Source organism: Pangasianodon hypophthalmus, chromosome 5, assembly GCF_027358585.1.
Source record: "Pangasianodon hypophthalmus isolate fPanHyp1 chromosome 5, fPanHyp1.pri, whole genome shotgun sequence".
Lineage (NCBI taxonomy): Eukaryota > Metazoa > Chordata > Actinopteri > Siluriformes > Pangasiidae > Pangasianodon > Pangasianodon hypophthalmus.
The window spans coordinates 11335968-11357455 of NC_069714.1; the positions used below are offsets into that span (position 1 = coordinate 11335968).

General features: G+C 38.3%; 2 protein-coding genes across 7 annotated transcripts; one reads left to right on the top strand and one right to left on the bottom strand.

Moving 5' to 3' along the window:
- Nucleotides 1-275: 275 nt before the first annotated feature.
- On the top strand, nucleotides 276-11075 carry LOC113524174 (protein mono-ADP-ribosyltransferase PARP4). 5 transcript variants are annotated; one of them, XR_008301790.1, is made up of 7 exons: nucleotides 287-507; nucleotides 610-696; nucleotides 866-1030; nucleotides 1209-1252; nucleotides 1581-1681; nucleotides 10851-10957; nucleotides 11061-11075. XR_008301790.1 is itself a non-coding variant. In XM_034304174.2 (5 exons), the coding sequence occupies exons 2-5, from the start codon at nucleotides 679-681 to the stop codon at nucleotides 1395-1397; spliced, it is 270 nt and encodes an 89-aa protein (XP_034160065.1). In that variant the 5' UTR covers nucleotides 276-507; nucleotides 610-678; the 3' UTR covers nucleotides 1398-1412. The 5 variants fall into 5 exon arrangements, 2 of the variants coding, with proteins under 2 accessions (XP_034160065.1, XP_053090228.1); XR_004578158.2 differs by lacking the exons at nucleotides 10851-10957; nucleotides 11061-11075 and adding an exon at nucleotides 2355-4546; XR_004578159.2 differs by lacking the exons at nucleotides 10851-10957; nucleotides 11061-11075 and adding an exon at nucleotides 3052-4539 and having other exon boundaries at nucleotides 288-507.
- A 2080-nt stretch (nucleotides 11076-13155) lies between these two features.
- On the bottom strand, nucleotides 13156-20728 carry LOC113526121 (uncharacterized). Of its 2 annotated transcripts, XM_053234252.1 has the most exons (3): nucleotides 20595-20728; nucleotides 18367-18941; nucleotides 13156-17196 (listed from the first exon to the last, which is right to left on the bottom strand). In XM_053234252.1, exons 2-3 carry the CDS (start codon nucleotides 18937-18939, stop codon nucleotides 16861-16863), a joined length of 909 nt encoding a protein of 302 aa, XP_053090227.1. In that variant the 5' UTR covers nucleotides 18940-18941; nucleotides 20595-20728; the 3' UTR covers nucleotides 13156-16860. The 2 variants fall into 2 exon arrangements, with proteins under 2 accessions (XP_053090227.1, XP_026768728.1); XM_026912927.3 differs by lacking the exon at nucleotides 20595-20728 and having other exon boundaries at nucleotides 18367-19126.
- Nucleotides 20729-21488: the final 760 nt, after the last annotated feature.

A 21488-nucleotide genomic window follows, 5' to 3' on the forward strand; every position in this document is an offset into this window, starting at 1 on the left:
GTTCCCAGTGGTTTGCACCTTGTTGTAAACCGTCTGTATTTACATTCATGAAGGCGTCTCTTGATTGTAGATTTTGACAATGATACGCCTACCTTCTCCAGAGTATTCTGAGGTGTATAGGGCTATACTCAATATACAATACAGATTTCTACTGCAGTAATTAATGTCCAACTTGTTTCAAAGAAACACAGCCTTGGAATATTATTTGCGGTAAATAATCTTTAAGTTATTCCTTAGCCACGTAAACACAAAACCATATCCTTTGATATACAAACATGATTTCTATAGAATGCTGTACTATATAATAATCATATCAAATATTTTTGATATATAAAATATTTCAAAAATCATTTGTTTTCCTCATTTTGTTAACAGGTTGTCATTTTCCAGACATACACAAATAACAGCAGTGTTCCTATTGAGGCAAAATATGTCTTCCCTCTAGAAGAGACAGCAGCAGTGTGTGGTTTTGAAGCCTTCATTAATGGAAAGCATGTTATTGGAAAGGTGGCCTTTTCCAGACTACATTTCTGCTTTTATTTTAGTAATCTACAATATTCCGTTTAGTACTTTTTATTATTATTCCCTCTCTGTCTCTCATTCTCTTAGGTAAAGGAGAAGGAGCAGGCGCGTAAAGAATACAAGCAAGCTATAGAGAAAGGCCATGGAGCCTACCTGATGGACCAGGATGCACCTGTGCGTTTCTCTCCTTGCTGTATATCTATATATATTCATAGCACACACATACAGTCCTTAGTGAGGGTGGATTCTCCATGTGTTAATCTTATTTAGTCTTTATTATTTTTTTTTATTCATTTTGGAAATCGTGTGCTTAAAAGTGCTCTTGTATCTGTGTGTGCTGCAGGATGTGTTCACCATCAGTGTGGGAAACCTGCCCCCTGGAGCCACAGTGCTGATCAAAGTGACGTTCATCACTGAGCTGGTTGTGAGAGCAGGCACCATCATCTTCTCCCTGCCAGGCAGTGTGGCTCCATGGCAGCAAAGCTCAGCACTGAACCAGAGAACCCAGGTACAACAGAAACTTCAAGTTGTCTTGTCAACATTTAATTACCTTTTTTTTTTTTTTTAAATAAATCAATTGCATTATGTGATTCAGAAAACCATCATTCTCTCTAAAACAGTTAAAAGTGCAAATTGGACCTTTTTTCTAAGCCAAGTCTCATGATTAGAGCATGTTTGTGTTGCAGACCACTGTTGAAAAGGTCTGTGTGAACGAGCTTCAGCCAGAGGGGTGAGAACTGGATCTGTCATGCACAATTTTATGCCATTTGATGTACTATATTTCATGCCATTTGATTTACATATACACATGTATATCTCTCTGTTCTTCTAGAGAATTCTCTCTGTGCATGTCTATTGTGATGCCTGCTACATAGTAGTTAGTTCTGCTACATTACAGATACAGATGCAGATAGTAGTTCTGCTACATTTGTTTCTGTAGTGATAAGGGTGTCAGTTATTTAAATCTGTCCAATTCACATTCAAATCGACATTCATTTTGTGGCATAACGTAAAGCATAACTGCAACGATTTTTAATAGTTTCCTCATTTCTGTGTAGGAACAGGAACAGCCTGACTCTGGTTTTACTGTCATCCCTAAGATAATTGCAGAGAGGATGTGGATATTCTGTCCTACATGGGATGGACCAAAGAGAAGCATGTATATTTTTTCTTTTACAGTAATAATAATAATAATAATAATACAGTATAGTTATAATGCATTTTAATAATCCGAACTTTAGAAAAGTGCTAATGTGAATTAGTTTCTCCTTCACATGTTTACAGTGAAGTACACAGTTTCTTTCTGAGTACACTATGAAAGGTCAGCAAACAGGGTTTACATTAAAATCATTTTGAGCAGTACATGGTGGCTAGTCTAGATTTGCCACTATTTGACTTCACATTTAGACTCACATTTAGGCCAATATTTGACATTTCATCCATATCGCTGCTGAACATGTAGAGTGTATTAAACGATTGTCATGAAGATGAAATCATTGACCATTATTAATAGGACATCTTTTGGTAGTTACAAAGCATCTCTATTAACAACACATACTTCTAGTCTATCAGCACTAATTAACTACACGTAACATCTCTAAGATTTTCTGAAGTATCCACTGTATCTTTTTAACACACTGCTTGCTTTCTGTTAAAGTGAGATATTTGTGTTTAAATAGTTGTGTTGAAAGTTTTTTTTTGTTCATAAGTTGCACCTGTCTATTCTAGACCTTAGTATTTTGATATAGAAGTCTCTCTATATAAAAATGTCTCTGTATATTTGTTTTCTACATTTTGTCTTGCTTTTCCTTTTGTATGCCATGTTTTTACAGAACCTGTTCAGTCCCCACAGTTTATGGTTTGTGTCACATGTTTAATTTATTTCCTAATTCTGTAGCACTATGTCCTCCTAGTTCTTTTGACTTATATGAAACTTCTCTTTTTGTAACTTCTGTATTATTTCCCCAGATGAATCACACACATTTGATTTAATATGCCTCCATGTATGCCTTGAATTCTCAGGTCAGTTTTGATCTTAGATAATAGAGGACTGATTGCTATTGCATAAAGTGCTGCACTTAAACGGCAGTTTAAACGGCGGTCCATTAACATTAATTTGAACTTCATGTTTTTGAAAGTGTCAGTGCAGTATGACCATGGATTGCACTTTTCCAGAGAAAAGCGCAATTTCCTTGGGTAATTGCAGATAATACTTATTCCTCTAAATACAACTTTTCAAGTAGTCACTGATTAGGCCCTAGACACTGATTAACATCTTTAACCACTGATTGGCTTATGTGCATTTGTTCAAAAGGTAGAAATGTTAGTAGGACAAAAAAAAAACAAAAAACAGGCTAGCTAACTAGCTACCTTTAGCAGTACCCTGGAACACATAGATTTTGTAATTGTGACTTTTCAAGTAGGAATTAGGGCCATCTCACAAGCATATGTGCGTATGTTATGTCTGTTGATATACAGTTGCATCCGGCAATGTCAGTTTACCTAATCTAATCTCACTTCTCTCCACAGGATGATGAAGAATTATTTGACAACGTAGAAAACAGATTTGGCAGTTATAGAAAATATTAATATAGTGGAAGTGATCCACCTGAATCATTTCAGAGCAGTGATGCGGACATGGGTTTTGGTTGCTGCGATGGCTTTGATAGATCACTTTTAAAGGCTGCTGAAACGCTCTATCTTGAAAATGTGACTGTTCCTGAAGCACTTCCCCACAGTGCTTCCACAGATATGGACGAACATACACTCTCATCTCCTCCACGTCTACAGAGACTAATTGCACAGTCAAGACGCTTGGCTCGATACAGTGCAAGGCGTTCAGAAGCTGAAACTTTAATTCAGCCCCAGCTTAAGGCAGGATGGAAGTCTCCTCGTCTTCAAAGGAAATTTTCCCTCCTTCAAAAACCAACATCTCCCAATTGTTCTTCTCAAAACATGATGGAAGAAGACAGTGTCCTATATGACACTCTCTTTTCAGCCTAAAATGTCTGCAGATAATTTTGGTCTAGTTTGTGGTCTAGTTCCTCCCCATAGATTTTTTCTTTCCTCATCGGCTTTTGATGGCTTTGATCTTAATACAATGAGAAGTGTTTCCATTCAATCTACCCAGACCATTCCTCCTCCTCTTCCTGCTCCTTCTCCTCCTAGTGTTGGTTTATGCTCTGGAGCCCCTACTCCTCCTGTTGTTGCAGATCCTCCTCCCTCCCCTCCTTTGCCTAAAATAAAATTAGCTGCCAGTGGTATTAAAGTCAAGGAGGCTTTTCTCCCTCCCCCTATTGTTCAACACATTAATCGTCCTCTTCCTTCGAGTTCTGCTTCTTTTGGAACCCCTGTTCTTCCCATTGTTATGGATACTCCTTCTTCTGGTCCGTCTCCCAAAGGAAGCTCTCTATGCACTAAGACACTAAAAGAGGAAGTAGGCACCCCTCTCTCTCTCCCTAGTGTTGGTTTTGGAGCCCTTACTCCTTCTCCTCATACTGTAAACCCAGATAAGTTGATTGTACTTAAACCATGTGAGGCAAGTTATCGACAGTAGAACAAATTAATTTGTGTAAAAGGCATACACTTAAAACCATATTTGTACTGCAATAACTGGGATAGGAAAATTCCAAATTCATGCAAATTCAGTTTGCTTTTAATTTTTTAAATGACCACATAATGCAGTACATTTTATTAAATTTTACTGAAAACACGCAACAAAGCAACAAATATCTTTGACAGTGATGCTCTTCGTGAACTACCACATGTAAAACCATTTTTCCAAAATAAAACAGTATTTACTTTAAACAGTAAGAACTGGTTTTCATAAAATTACCAAAATGGTTTTGTGCCATCACTTATTACATAAAATTCTTACTTTTTTCTACACTGACATTTTCTCTCACCATTTCTTTGAAATACTCAACTACCTTTCTTTGTTGTTGCAAGTAGAACATGTGTATTGAAATACAAACTACTTCCTTCCAAATACAAAAAACGGAAACATTGTTTTCAAAATGTTTGCTGTCAAAAAACCTCAAAAAAGTCTGGTAAAAAAAAAATATATATATATATATTATATATATATATATATATAATAAAAATAAATTTTAAAAAATATTTCAAAAATTATCAATACTTACAGATAGCAGCATATAAGTGAATACAAAAGGAGAAAAGGCAGTATTAATTATTCCTCTCAGTGCAGTTTAGTTGTGCCACACAACAAACCAGGCACTTATAGAACTACAAACAACAGTAGGATAGCTGGCTTTAACCACCCAACATATTACAACATTCAACCTGAAACCATTTTGTTTACAGGAAAATATTTCCAGCATTATAAAACTGGAATCATCTGCAAAATACAAAAACTGCAATTTTGTAAAAATGTGTTCTCTGTATAACAACTTCAATTCTGGTAAAACAAACATTTTAACAATACTGAACACATACAGTATAAGAAGAATTGTATACAAAAGGAGCAACTGCAAAATTATTTGCTCCAATCTAATGGTGCCACACAACAAAACAGGCATGAACATGAGTAAAAGTGTTTTACGCTGCAAGCTCATTCTTCAGCTTTTGAAGTTTTGGTGGTAGCCCACTTCGACCTAAGTTCATCATTACTTGCTGAATGAAGGTAAAAGTGTTTTTCATGCACTTTGGGTACTCCAGGTGGAGTGCATAGGTAAAGCCAAACAAGAGGCACATTGCCTGAGGCAAGCTGGTGAGTTCATCCATGTCAAGGCTGCCCTCTAGGATGATTCCCACTCTTGAGGGGTTCAGTTGTGGTGATGCTGGACTTGCGGCTCTGTTGTCCTCAAAGCAGAGGAGACCCACTGGAATGTCCAAGGAGACTCCATCCTATATAGTGTGAGAGACAAGAAAAAAGAGGATATTCAGGTCAACTGTGATTTGCCTTAAATTAGTCGTAAGCCCTTAATATTCAGAAATTGTGCAGTTCAATCAGCCATGCAGTAGTGCAACTTCACACTGAACACAGTACTGATTATATGTCTATTCTTAGATTTTGTGCTATGAGTTATATTGCTGAACTTTTGTTTTGTCCACCTGTGATTATTTAGATTTTGTATATCCCATTCGTCTTCCAGATCCTGCTTGCTCAGCCCTCTAAACTAAAACATATATAACTTTCTTCCATTCAACAGCTTTCCCATGCAGCGGTGATACGGTTTTATTTTAGTTTTGGTAGTTGCCAAATTTTATCCAAATGTATTTTAGTTTTATAATTCATGCTGGTTGTATTTTTTTCTGTAATGTGTAAACAGAAGTTTTACAAAATTTATGCAGTATAAACTGCAATAATGTATTCCGTCTTGGTAACAGGAAAGGCACATTATCAGACAAATTAATTTAAAATCAAGTTAAATTTAATGAAACATGTTCATAAATGCTAATTATCACCCACCATTCCAAATGATACAAAACATACAGCAAAAACTCTAATGGCAGTAATAACTCTAACAATAAAAATCAAGCAAAATTACTCACAGAGCTGCTCTTAAAGAACATAGAATCATCATCTCCAAGAATGACTGAAAGTCCCCTCAGGACAAGGCATCTAATGGCTGTTGGCTCAGTGCTCTGCAGGGAGGTATAGCATACACTTAAATGTAGAAAAAAGTAACATTTTCTTTCTTTACTTTGCTGATATCTCTCCATGCAGATCCTTGGTTTTATTTGTCCAGCTGGGATTTCTGCCTCTGATATTTCCACCTCCATTGGTTTGTAATGCTCAAGCACTGACAATTAATTTAAAAAGCTAACAGCACTAATACTACCACAAACAGTGTCCCTGTTACTATACAATCCACAGGGCACACTGCATATACAGTTTTCACAGGAACTACTTCTACAGTACAATATACAATGTTCCAACAGTAAATATTTCCTGTGCGTGTAGAGAGTAGTAGTACTGTAGGAAACAGATGGCAAAGGAAATGTTAAATGGCATCTTTCAAAAGTTGTGAGTACCACAAGCTAAAGTCCATTTGTCTCCACTGTAGACACAGTAAACTAAAAATGCATAGAGAGGTACCACAAGAGAATGTGTACTTGTAATATAAATGAACCAACCATCAAACAAATGACAATTAGTATCATAAGAAAAATGACAACGTAAACTAGAAATATCAACCCACCTTTGTCTGTTGTAGTAGGTCTGTTAACATCTGGCCTATCCGACCTGTCTTCTTTTTGAAGATTTCCATTAAGCTTGGACATAAAGCATCAAGCACACCAAAGAATTCTTCTTTAAGATTTCTTCCAACAACCCTGTTAAACTCCAAGTAAACCTGAAAAATAAAAAACAAGCCAAATTTTGGTGTATAGACAGAATTACTTATAACAACACAAATCAACCTTTCTGAACATGTTATACAATGATCTGTACTGTATATAATTCGAGTAAGAAGAAACACATTTTCGGTGGAAAGTGCCACAAACCTGGCTTTCTGTAAAAAGGGCTGGCCAACGTCAGATCATCCGGCTAATGTCAGGCTTATCCTTTACAACCTCATCTCTTCTAAGGGCAAATGTGATGTCCATGTTTCTTTTAATAAGAGCATCAAATGGGTTTTTCTTCATCATTTCGTTGACCATGACCTCACGAACAGCTTCAAGGCTAGTTCCATCCATTCCCTCTTGGAAATCTGGTAGGTAATTAATTTCACCTTTCCTTGGCTTCTTTATGTTTTTGTGTGCAGGTTCACCGTCAGCATTGTTTTTTCCACGTTTACCACCATTAACTGTGACATCAAGCCGACCCAGATGGTGCATTTTAGTTCTGTAATTACCCATTTTGAATTTCAGACTGTTCTTCCATCCCTCACAGCAAGATGATGAGCCTCGTTCTTTAAGACAGGGGTGTTCTGCTACCAAGGCATTTGCAACAACTTCAAACTCCGTATTTGTTGGGTATGCTTTAAAGCCATAGATTGTCTCTGCCAGTTTCTCAAGAATGTCATGCTTCAGCTCTTTTGTCACTTTGAGGTAAGTTCCATCACGAAGATACATCAGGTTGCCTTGACGTAGTCTGTATTCCAACATCTACAGAAAACTTTGGAATTTCAAATACATCAGTCTGCTGAAAGCGGAAAGACATCATTTAAATCCGATTGCTTAACCACACACATAGAGGGGCCATCAGCATAGCAAAGCTGGTAGGACCGAAAGTGCTCTTGGTACCATGCTGTCATTTTTTTGCAGACAAACATAATTTCTGGGTTAGCTGCAACAATGTGTGTAATCTGACCAAATTCAGGGAGACCTGAACAAGAACTCTATCTGTTGATTCCTTCGATGCAGACAGATGATGTAACAAGAACTGACCCAGACATGGTTATGTTTTGAGGGAGCAATCTTTGAACATCACTGGGAAAAGATGGGACCAAAACCATCGTAACTTTTGTCATCTCAACATCTGGCCTAAAAAATGAGCTGCAGTCTAAATAGTAACTGAGTGCTTTCTGGTGTTTAGTGGCAAGTGTCATGGCCACATTTTTAAAATTTTGGGACTCTCTGATTGCTTTTTTGAAAAACTTATGCTTACCCTCAAAGCGCATAGTCCAAACATCAGTCAAAGGACCAAATTTCTTTATCAGTTGAGGGTAATGTTCCACATAGTGATGTTTTGGTCGTAAGTGAAAACTTGGAAAGGTTGACTGCAGCAGCTCTCTGTGCTCTGCCAACTTGCAGTCCAGGAAATACAGTGTCTCATCAGTATGCTTAGGTGCCACAACAAGCTCCACAATATCTTTGAGAAGCATGAGAATTTCTCAAGTGTTGTCTCTCTCAGGGACACAGTGACCAATGAAAAGTGGAAGCAGTCTGATGACAGACCAGTTCTCATGGCCATTTCCACCAATGGGTCCCTTTGGAAGAAAATCCTTTTCCAATTGTCTGAGGCTGATCAGTCTTGTCAGTAAATGTGTAATTAAAAGATCTGATGGCCTGATTTAGTGTATCTAGGGTAAAATACTTCTTTGCAATCAGGGCTGACAAACACAGAGACAACTCAACTGCGACAATGCCTTCCAAGACATCGTGTAGGGTAACCAGTGACCACATGAAAGTGTTTCAGATTTTCAGTAAGAGGACATGCCCCTTTCACACCAATGTTTTGACTTAAGCGTGGGTCTTTTATCACCTCTTGCACATGCCTGTCATGACAGGTTTTGTCTCAGAGTTGAAAGAAACCAGAACGTACTTCTTGTTGCTGGGTGTCACTTCTGGATGCCATACAGACTCTGCAAAATTTGTCCACTGTAAAGCTCTCATGGAATCCTGCAAGTGAATGGGCAGCAAGGTTATCAGCTGCTACAAACAAGACTGTTCCTTTCACACTTGCACCTAGCTGTTCTACATAAACACCGTGTTGTTCTAATGACATAAGATCATGGATAAGAGGCTGCAGCACTTTCTCATAACCATATTGTTTCATTGTGGAGGTGATGCAGAGTAGAGCAAGCTGGATAGAGTTGAGTGTTGACCTATATTTTACAGGTATATTAGCAATAACCCAATACACTGCACACATTTTATGTTTCTGTTTTGATGTTCCCAAAGGATCGGCTATTTCAAAGTCATCCAGATAAAGTATGAGTGCAATAGTGAACTCATCCCCAGAAAGAAGACGATTTTCCTTAAAGTGCTCTCCTTCGGCATATGATCTGTATTCATGTGGAACATGCACCTTTTCTGACATTGCTTTATTTAAAATGTCAGTTTTGTTCAACAGTTTCTGGAGCATGTGCTGTATGGCGAGATATACAAAAGGTTTTTTTTTTTATTTTTTCAACAATATTCTATGGGCATTACTAATGGAAACTCTTTCTGCACATAGGCTGCTCTCCTTTTAACAGTTCCCAGAAATCCACCTTTGCTACACAATGGTGTTATCACATTACTTTGTGAAATAGCACAGAATATTTCTTTTACAACTAATTCATCCACATTTGAATATTTCTGAAGTATTCCCTTGACTTTACTGTGCAGTAGTGGCTGGGACAGGCTATGTATCTGGCAAAGGTGTTGTATCACTTCTTGTAAAGCACTCTCAGGGATATGCAGAATAGTTTGCATTTTCAATAACAGAGATGCTAGATTGTGTTCAGGCTGCTTTCTTAAATCATGAAGGTCATTTTCGCCGGCTTCTTCTCTCAGTTCTTGAATAACTTCCATGTTTTAGCCTATAATGTTTGAAAAGCTGTCCTCTTTTCTCACAGATAGCAGAACAGTACTTGCATTTCCAAAGCATTTTAAGGTGTCTTTGAACAAAAAAAACAGTAGGGCAATAAGACTAACGTTAAAACTGGGCGTCGATTTTTTTTTTTCTCCTGAAGTAAAGTGGTTATTTTTACTGACTAAATTACATTAGCTTTAGGGCCCAAAAAAGTTAAATAAAAAAATCTGAAGCGCTACCGCCGCAAAATATTAAGTGGAATAATATAATTGATAGCAGCTAAATGTTGTGAAAACACCATGTTGTTATTTTCAAATGTTCCGAGGCACTGGAGTCAACCTCAAATTTACACATTCACTTCTTCTACCTGGAAACGTTTCTACAGTGTTACTTCGTTTCTACTACTTGAACACAGAAAACAACTAACCAGGAAATGTGAAAAACAGACCGTGAGCGAAAATGGCGTCCTTTTAACTTGAATGGAGGAGGATGAGCAGAGGCTCCAAAACATAAACCACCACTCTGCACTGTTAACCCAAAAGTTGTTTCTGTATGAAACTTCTGAGTAAATATCACTTAAAAATGAGTTTTATTGCATTACTTAAACAGTATGAGTATATGAGGCAATTACTAGGCATACTCGTTTTAGTAAGTTTTAAAAACTTAAACTAATTCACCTAGGGCCGCACCGCTGATTGTGATTGGCCAGTTCACTCAACACTAGCCTGGGCTTGTTTGCTGAAGGATACTGATAAATTTGGGCTTTTTTCTTATTTTCATAGAGTAAATTTGGTGTTTTCTGCAATTCACATTTTCCTGGGACATATAGATTTTCTGTCTGGATCTTATCTGCATTAACAAGGCGAAAAGACACCGTTCGTATTTTTCTGTTTTGCCAAGTGCGGATTATGGTAACCGACAGTTAGCTGCAGTTTTGGATTTAGGAACCTTTGCTCCTCCTCCTCCTCCTCCTCCCAGTGTTGGTTTATGTTTTGGCACCGCTGCTCCTCTTATTGTTAATGATCCTTCTCCTTCTCTCCTTTTGCCTAAAATAAAATTCCCTACAAGTGGTATGAAAGACAAGGAGGCTCGTCCAACACATTTGTCTTTTTCTCCCTTCTAGTTCTGCTTCTTCTGGAGCCCCTGCTTTTCCTCCTCCTCTTTTTGTTGCTGATATTCCTTCTTCTGGTCTTTCTCCCAAAGGAAGGTCTCTACACACTGGGGCAGTAGGTAGGTTCAACCACATCACTGGTTGGACTATTTTTATATCCACATTTACAGCTTAACCCATTACTTGGATTTAATAAAATTATTCCATTCTTTATTCTCTTAGCTGAATCGACCCTTAAACAGGAAAATTGAAAAAAAAAATTTTTTTTTTACTCAAATGCACTTTTCAATCAGCTCAGAGCCACAGCACAGTTCCTCTTGAGGAAACAGAGAGCAACCAAGTGCAGACAGACAGCATAAGTGAACGATACAGACGACCTGACAGAATCAACTGGGAGGAGCTGTTTAACCTTCAACACCAGGTACATATATGCCTGTGTACATCACACATACATTCTACCACATGTATGCTGAAATTAAATGCCACCCATAAGTAAGGGCAAGTGACATCAGAATTCAATTACTATTATTAATTAAAGCTTAACACATGAATATAAGAAAATTATGTCACCTAAAGTGAGTGAAGTGACTTGTGGCCAAATAGGGTGACCCATTCTAGGAATTTGTGCTCTGCATTTAACCCATCCAAGTGCACAAACACACAGTAGTGAACACACACCCGAAGCAGTGGGCAGCCTTTTTTGCTGCGGCGCCCGGGGAGCAGTTGGGGGTTCGGTGCCTTGCTCAAGGGTCTCACCTCAGTCATGGTATTGAGGGTGGGAGAGAGCGCTGGTCATTCACTCCCCCCACCTACAATCCCTGCCAAACCTGAGACTCAAACCCACGACCTTCAGGTTCACCTTCAGGTTGCAAGTCCGACTCTCTATCCATTAGGCCACGACTGCCCCCGACCTAACACTCATGGGTACTTTTAATATAATTATTTTAGAATATAGTTTCCTTATTTTCATTCATTTCATTTCCTTATTTTCTTATGTGCCCACTAGTCTGTGAGAGGTCAATATTTCCTTATAGCCAGTTAAAACTACAGAGTAATCAAATTACTCTGTAGCTCACCTAAACATTTACAATGGGTAACATTACTTTTTGTCTTGTTTAATTTTTAACACAGGATGGCTATTGGGAATGTACTGGGACACTAAATAGATTCCTTGGCCTGGATGTAGGCTAATGCCAATGTCTTGCTAATGTCTTCTTGAGAGAGAAAGGCATCTCTTCTCTGGGTAAATTCAATTGATTTGACTTTAATTCCTCTTGAATCACTAACCACTGCAGAATATAGTGCAATATGTGCAGATAGGTGACAAATTAAAGGCAAAGACAAGAGCATCTCCATAAGGTGTTGACAGTAATGGTGGTGGAAGGCGCTGTATAGCACATCAGTCTAAAATCTCCAATAGCTGTTCAGTCGGGTTGAAATATGCTGACTGTGAAAGCAATAGCATATGATTCACATCAGTTTCATTCTTATCAAACCATTCAATGAGCCCTCATGTCCTGCGGATTAGAGTATTGTCATTCTGGAGGAGATCCCTTGCTTCATACAGGTTAGAGAGGTTTCATCACAGAATAAATGCAATGAGTCAGAATAACTTTGTATTGATTTGCAGTGAGCTTCCTCTTTAAGGGGAGAAGTGTACCTATCCTATGACACAAAATATAATGGCAAAATGGCATAACAAAATGGCATAACAAATCTACTGGTTTTCCCTTTAATTTGTCACCCTTCTGGATGCAAAGGGTAAGTTTATATAAAACTATACAAAGTCACTGTATGTTTAAGCTCAACATTTTTATAATGTTTTGGACCCTTAAAATTCACACCCTTGACTGCATTTTCTTTGGCCTATAGTTTGGCCTATAGTTCTGCTGGCAATTCTACTAACTGATTATTAATTCTGCTTTGAAGGAAACACACTACAAGTTAAATCTTTTGGACCGGTGTGTGTTTCAGGTGCAAAGGCTCATGCTGACATCCTGAAGCTGGTAGCCACGCTGCTGGTGCTACAGTTGATGCGAGTGATGAAGATGGCAGACGGGGAGCTGTTCCAGTCTCTGTTCCGTCTCAGTGACCACCCTGAGCCCAGGCAAGGGGCCCTGCTTGTTCTGCATTTCCTTTACTTTCCAGCAGTGTTAGTGGCAAGGCATTTTGGTCATGTCCTATTATAATGTGTTTGTGGTATAGGCCAGCCTGCTGGGAGGCAGTGAAGAGGGCAGTGGAGTGGGTGTGCTGGGCAGACAGACAGTACCCATGTGTGTGCAGCAGGCTGGAGTTTGGCTGGGACTGGGAGTCCTGCACACGCCAACTGCTGGGATTGGACGCGCTACCCCCCTTCTCACCTCTGATTCCTGTGCTCCAGAGAAGTACACGCCTGCCAGTCAGCAGGTGTGGGAAGGTCATTTTTAAACAAGTACAGTAGGACACTAATATTTGCTATCTGTATAGTGTTAAGTCCTACTACTTAATCCTGTTTAGGTAACAATGCATTGTGTACTCTATTTTGGCCGGGGGCAGTTTGTAAAATACTAAATAAATGAATTGTTACATAAATGAATTGTTACATTTCATAATCCCATACAGCTACCATATACAATCATACTATATACTATATATACAATCATGACAAGTGATGTTTAAACATGTGTATGCATGACAGAATTGAAATAAGTGTTGTGTTGATGTTCAGAGGAAAAGAAATCAGTGTCACTGCATAGTTTTGGTCTTTTTGTTCTATTTCCTGTCCTGTAAACAAGTTGCATTCAAAGGTTCATCTAAGGCTGTCTACACACTCCTGCTTCCTGCCTTCTACATAATTCAATTTCAGTCCCTCTGAGTCTCATGCAACTTTCATTACTATTCTCAGAAATGAGCATTTCATACTGTCACTAATTTTATTAACTGAACTGCTGGGATTTTAACTGGAACCGGGTTCTATGGTCAGATGAAACAAAAATAGAGCTTTTTTTTTTTTTGGTCATACAGAAAAGAACCTAATCCTTCACTGTTGTTGGAGGATGTATGATGTTACAGGGCTGTTTTATCTCCAAAGGCCTTAGGACACAAGGTGTCATGGACACCGTAGTATACCAGGAAATATTAACTGAAAATCTGGCTGCCTCTGTCAAGAAAATTGGGTCATGGTTGGAGCTTTTGGACAATGATCCAAAACATGCATCCAAATCCAAAAATGGTTGAATGACACAGAATCAAGCTTTTGAAACAGCCGTCCCAGTCTCCTGTTTTAAAACTCATTACAAGCCTGTGGATTGTGTTAAAGAGGAGAGTCCACAACAGAGGGCTGAGGATCTGGTGTGATAGTGTATTGAGAAGTGGTCTGAGATTCCTTCCTCTGTGTTCTCTAATCTCCTCAAACATTACAGGAGAAATCTCAGAGCTGTTGGTAAAGGGAGGTTGTACAGATGCATGGGTGCCAATAATTGTGACACATGGTTTTGTTTAAAAAATGTTTTTTTGCTAAGAGTTTTCACATTTCACATTTCTATATTCTGAGTGTGGGATTAAGACAATTAAATACAAAGACATTTTTCAAACTTTTATATGTTAGAAAAAAGCACAAAAACATTTTTCATAAACTTTTATATGTTAGAAAAATGTCCTGTTTAGAGCTTTAAAATAGACCCTGATGTAAAAATGAAGGTTGAGTACTAAAAGTGTTTCTGTGACATATAGTAGACGTGCTGTTAGTCACAAATTTATTTTATATATGACTACATGTTGCCTGGGCAATAACATATTTTTCCCTTAATATAAAAAATGATCTTCAACATAACTCTTTACATTAAAATACATACAACAAATCCCTATGTGCTTATAAGAATGTGCTTAACCACTGAAAACACTGTTAAGAGTGTTTCAAGGCACCAGGACCTCAACAAACTCTCTTCAAGCAAGAGAAAACATGCAGGTGCATGTCTTCCTCTGAAATGACATTTCAATTGTTAACCCTCCATTTAACTCATTTTAGCCCTTATGAAATAATTGCATACATTCATGTGTGACATCCTGTGAAAAATATGTGATCCCATGATAACATCGGAAGGTGTATTTCAACGTGCCCTGAAATTGCATGCAAGCTCACGTAAACATGACTTATGTGATAGATTAATTATTACATATTATATATATATTATATATTATGTGCAATATGAATTTCTATTTGTGAGTAATCACACAATTTTCATGTGGAAAATCATTTGATTATTTGCATGTGAAATTCATGTGAAGTAGCTAAAGAGACACTGAATTTCATAATGATAAATATGAATAAATGTAAACCAGTTTCTTTATGTGAAGACATCTCAATAAAATACAACAAACGTGATACAGTATTTGATGCTTCATATGTTGAATTGAGTTGGATCTGGATGAAAGAAGCCTTGAGCACAACACAAAAAGTGCAGCCACACCAAAATGTTATATTTCCATAAGTTTGCTTTGAATGTGTATTGAGAAATGATAAATGATAATTTTGTAAACTTTTCTTGCTGTGTTTCATCTGCAAATAAAAAGACAAATGCCAGCAGTGTGTTGAGTTGTTTAATATTTATATTATTATTGCAAACTGATATAGGTCCATGAAAACATAATTATACATAATTATGTTATGCAGATCTATACATAATCCTCTTCAAAAACATAACTGTACTTTACTCAAGTATTTCTGTTTTAGTTAAAGTTTAGTTTTCTTGATATGGAAATGGAAAGTGTGTAGTGGAAGTTGAACAGTTGCTGCACTGCACTCGTTATGTTTATGTATCTCGGAGTGTAAAAGAGGCCGCTTTAGATACTGTTAAGTAAGAAAGAAAAAGAGATGACATTGTTGGTGACAGCACAGAAACATCCTGTGGATCAGTGACAATCAGGTTACATGGTCAGAGGTTTGGCTCAGGCTGCCAGTAAAACCCACACTGTTAGAAAGAAGGGGCTTAATACAGCTGAAGAAGACAATCTTCAAAAAAGCAGTTCAATAATGAACACATTAACATTTAAGTTTTTTAACCATTCACATATTCTGTTGTTAATTTTCATATTCAGGAGTCCTTCTCTTACTTCAAGCTTTCTTAGTGTTTGCATTTATGGAATCTAAATATTAAACAGCCATGAGATGATATACACAAAAATTCACATTTCCTGTAACCAGGTAACACTGACAAGCTACAGTTTTTTTCCCCTTGTAAACTGTTGCAGAACATACAGTGTTGTCTCAGTTCATCAGGACATGTAGCCTCAAAACAGTCAGTCATATCCTCACTGAGAATGTGCGTCAGAACAGAATACAGTAAAAAATATAACAGATGTAATAATAACTCTTTATATACCCTTAAATTTTCTGTCACTCTGATGGATCATTCTCTAAAGCATCTAACCATCTGTAGACAATCATCTCAAAACATCTAACGTGTTTAAACAGCAAGACAACATGCCATGACCTGTTTCACAGTAAATCCATGATACTACTTTCAAACTTGGCAGCATCTGAGAACTGTGTATCAACTCAACTGTCACCAACTGTCACCATTTAGTTTTTGTGAGAACTTTTCTTAAAAATGAAACTGAAAAAGTTTTTCTAATACTGCATAGTTTGTTTAAATAGTTATATTTCATGTTAAATAAGAAAATAACAAGCAAACCGATGGTATTCCTAGTTTGTGACCTAGTGAGCCAGTGTCAGAATGTATTTTTGATAGACTTCAAAGCACTATTGTAAGTCGCTCTGGATAAGGGCGTCTGCCAAATGCAATAAATGTAAATGTAAACATTTTTTTTTTTTAATTAAAGCAGAGCCATATGTCCATACCTGGAGTGGAGTTCAAACTTTTTTTGAACAATAAGTAAGCCATACTTTTCAGATACAGGCTCCTTTCACTGGTGTGGTATAGTTTGTTTAACACTGCTAACAGATCATTTATAAGAGTGGTGGGCAGTTCCACACATCGAAGGGCCTTCATATAAGACACAATGCCCTGGATGACTGACTATCTCAGGAATGGATCCTCACTCCCAGCAGATGGAATGCTGGGTGTGATATTTCCCTCCACGTGTTCTCCTCTGTCTCTGTTAGTAGTTGGTACTGAATGTGTCCCTCTCCCTGTCCGCTGTTCTCCTGCCGACTGTGAACGCAGCGCAACACACTCTCACTGAGAACCTTTGCTCTTTCCACGGCCTGCTCGTGCAGCTTCTCCTCCAGCATGGCTGTCGTCTCCTGCTCCACATACGCCTCAAACACCGACTTGTAGTACGGCTTCCACCTGCTCATGATAGAGGTGCTTACCACCAGCAGGATGGAAAGACCCAGGATGATGAACAAAGCAATAATCTGGAGCACACAGGCAGAGGAAATCATCTTTTACTGTGAGCTGTGTGTTATACAACCTGAATTATATGTTTTCAGAAATACTTGCTTGCATAGCTGATGAAGAGGTTCTGTCTAAAATGTATTGTTACACTGGAAACTGTTCTATTGTAACCAAGTTTAACCGTTTTACTGTTATACAGTCATGGGAAAAAGAAAGTACACCCTCCTTCAGTTCTGTTTTTATTTATCAGGGCCAACAATTGTGTAGTGTTCACCAACTTCTATAAACAAACAAATAACCTCAGGTGACAAAAAAAAAAAACACAACAGCTTTCAATATGTAGTCACTTTGCCCCAAAAAGCAAACCAACATTCAGAAACCAGGTGGGGAAAAAATAAGTACTCCCTTCCTACTTCCACAATCATTAAGAGAGTTACTAATGAAATGCATAAGATTATTTAATCATGAAGAAGTGTGACTACCTCTATAAAAGCAGACCTTTTGGCAGTTGCTACAGAACTGTGAATACACTCATATATTAAAACAAGCTGATGAACCACTGATGTGTCACCACTAACTGTATTTCTTCACTCATTTGAACAATTTTCTTCATCATGTTATCATGCCATTAAAAAAGTAACTGGAACCTCTGAGAGGTCAGATTACTCACAGAACTCAATAAACATTTTTAAATGGTAATATCAGAGGATTTTTTTGTACATTGCAGGCTTCTGTGATATCAGTGTTCTACCACAAAGACTACAAGAATATTATGATAATGATTAACTAGATGATTATAGACTAGTGGTTCTCACCATTGGGTCCATAAATGATAGCCAGGAGGTCAGTGATTTTTAAATCTTACAGTTATAGAGATGGAAACCCATCATTATCATAGTGATATTTATTATTGAGTTCTTAAAGCCTAGTTATTAGCCTGTTTGACTGACCCCTGAATTGATTGGGTTTAATCTAAATCTTAATCACTCAGAAAAGTAAGTATAACTAATGTCAACTTGACTCCTGTTGTGTTCTGTAGGTATTATGTTCAGGAATAATAAAGCTCTATGGCCCTAATACATAAACAAAATATGACATAAATACATATTTTAATTATGTTCATAAAATAAGTGGGTACTGAGGGGGTGTGTAGAATTTATTTTACAGTTAAAGACCCTGAGATTACCTACCCTCGACTCACTAGTGTATTTCCTCAGAGTTTCTGCTTCCTGTGGTGTTGGTAAATCCTTGCAGGCGATCTGCTGCTGTCCGGTGCCGTTTACAGTCAGTGTGCGGATGCAGATGTACCAGTCCCCGTCCATCAGCGCCACCACAACCCACAGCGCCGAGGCGCAGAAAACCCGCAGCAGGTAATTCAGCACAAGCGCGCAGTAGTACCGCACCTCCTCCCCGCAGCACTGCGTCGGCCTGTAGCAGTAACCAGCAGCACAGCAGCAACACTCCACACTGCCACAGCAGCCTGCCGCACAATATCTGCTCTCTGCCCGCACACAGCACCTGCACACATGGCACTGGCACACCTTCAGCAGCTGCGTGTCCACCAGGCTGAGCGTGAAGAACAGGATGCCTACAGGAAGCAGCAGATACAGCCAGCAGTGCGCAGCTGTCTCCTCCGGGCTCGTGCACGGACACGAAAACACACACTTAAAAACCACAACAATAACCAGCACTGTGACTGCTGTCTTCACTGGCAGCCTTCTCACCGGGTCCAGGGTCGTCGGGAATGGTGAATAACGCGCCATGTCTGATAAAATACATCAAACCCATCAACCTGTATTACACATCGCTCTACACTGAGCTCAGAAGCGGCAACTGCTTCATAAAAGCCGGACAATGTAAACAAAAATCCTCCTCATAGAGTTTAGCACAGGGTTGCCAAATCTCCGACACGGTGACAGACACAAACTCCCCAAAATACACTCCTGTGCACTTCTCTTCAAGTCCAATATTATTACCGTCCCTGTCAAGTGTGCTAATATTAATGCTAAAGCCTAATCATTGAGATCATAGAATTCACTATAATGAAGCAGTAGGCTGTTAAAAGACACAGTTTCCTTACATTTAGGTCCTACAGTGGTCTTGTGTCAACACACTGTCGTGATAAACCTGAGAAAATGAACTGATAAGGTTAGAAGTGAAGGCTTTACGGGCGTTTCCATGATTTTTTTTGATTATATAGTCTATAAATAAATTGTTTTGTTTAAATATATTTTATTACACAAATATAATCAACACAACCCCAAAATGCGAGACAATTTTACAGCTAGACTATTCCAGTAGTAAAATTTAGGACTTGGCAACACCAGGAGCGGAAAAGGCGGGACACGGAGCGCGAGCTGATGAGCTTCATTTCCGCCGCCCCGCCCTCGAAGGCTCAATCCCATTTGGTGCCCTACTCCCTGAATATATGTGCACTATGTCCAGCATAAACTATTGTCTACCGCGGTATGCTCAGCCACGCGCTGTTTGGGACACAGCCGTATTCTACACGATTAACAGGAGAAATGTGACCTCTGCCATTTAACTACAAAGACCTGAGCTGCCAGCTCTGTAACTACAGTGACATTTAGAGCTTAATGAAGAGCAACATGTTCATGTGTTTATCAGATAGAATGTTGACAATGTTATGATAAAGATAAAATAATATTATGATAAAAATAAATTATCATAAATAATCTCATATAATTTTTTAATTTGTTTAATGGTGAAAAATGTAAAACACCAAAGGGATGGAGGTCTCATTTATTGCACTTTCTTTTAATTCATTTTCTTAATCGCATCACAGTTTTTCAAGAGTGTTAATAGTATTATTCAGCAAGTTCTAGGAATTACTCAGTTGAATGAAATGTGAATGTAATATAACTGTTATACATCCACCATCCACTTTATTAGGAACACCTGTACACCTGCACATTCATGTAGTTATGTAATCAGCCAGTCATGTGGCACAATGCAAAAAATCACACAGATACAGGTCAAGAGCCTCAGTTAATGTTCACATCAAACATCAGAATGAAGAAAAAGTGTGATCTCTGTGACTTTAACTGTGGCATGGTGGTTGGTGCCAGAGGGGCTGCTTTGAATATTTCAGAAACTGCTGATCTCCTGTGATGTTCACACACGACACTCTCGACAGTTTACACAGAATTGTTCGAAAAACAAAAAAATATCCTGTGTGCAACAGTTCTGTCAGTGGAAACACCTTGTTGATGAGAGATATCAGGGGAAAATGGACAGATTCCATTGAGTTATTATATCCATCCTGGAAGCTGCCAGGATGGATATAATAACTCAAATAATCACTCTTTACATCCGTAGTGAGCAGAAAAGCATCTCAGCATGCACAAGACATCCAAACTGGTCAGTTGAAGATTAGAAGAAAAAAAAAATCACATACCTTTTTTTCCAGTCTTCAACTGTCCAGTTTCAGTGAGTCTGTGCCCATGATAGCCTCAGATTCTTGTTCTTGGCTGACCGGAGTGGAACCTGATGTGGTCTTCTGCTGTTGTAGCTCATCCACCTCAAGGTTTGATGTGTTGTGTGTTCTGAGATACTTTTCTGCTCACCATGTTCGTAAAGAGTGCTTATTTGAGTTACTATAGACTTCCTGTCAGCTCAGACCAGTCTGGTCATTCTCCTCTGATCTCTCTCATCAACAACGGGTTTCAGCCTGAAGACCCTCCGCACACCAGAAGTTTTTTTGTTTTTTGCATCATTCTGTGTCACCTCAAGAGACTGTTGTGTGTGAACTGCATTAATGTGCAGGTTTACAGGTGTTCCTAATAAAGTGGATGGAGAGTGTAGTTAAATAATAACAGTGGTTAAATAATAAGGTTGTTTGGTAGCCTAATTAGATTTTGGACATACAGTATGCACCCGTTAGATTTTATTAGGCCTATATGATTTTTAATTTTGCTTACTTCTCAGTACACTATGTTCCAAAATACCTACAAAGCTACTTCAGTCTCTCTTTCAAAATAGTCTGTGTTCACACTTGTAGAAAATAAACTGGAATTTAGTTTTTAGGGTAGTTGTCATTTCTATGGATGTTGTACTTGTAGCCTATAAGAGTGACCAAAGCAGAATAGGTTCAGTATAATTAGTCATTATTAGATGTTTTAGACATGCATGTTGAAAGACTTGTGCCAAAAGGCCAGTTGTTATCATCTGAACACAGAAATCCACAGGATCTATTGGGTAGCCTTAGAGCTGTTGTCTTTTGGCCTTTGGCCAGGTGTGATGACCTGTTTCAGCTCACTAAACTCTCACACTCTCAAATAGTCTGACACGT

Bases quoted from the DNA above. Each gene is read 5' to 3' on its own strand.
- LOC113524174 (XM_053234253.1), top strand. The intron at 1,031-1,208 runs GTACAACAGAAA...TTTGTGTTGCAG, and splicing joins CACTGAACCAGAGAACCCAG to ACCACTGTTGAAAAGGTCTG. The intron at 1,253-1,580 runs GTGAGAACTGGA...ATTTCTGTGTAG, and splicing joins AACGAGCTTCAGCCAGAGGG to GAACAGGAACAGCCTGACTC.
- LOC113526121 (XM_053234252.1), bottom strand. From the start codon at position 18,939: ATGGCGCGTTATTCACCATTCCCGACGACCCTGGACCCGGTGAGAAGG. The intron at 17,197-18,366 runs GTAGGTAATCTC...TGTGTGCTCCAG, and splicing joins AATACACTAGTGAGTCGAGG to ATTATTGCTTTGTTCATCAT.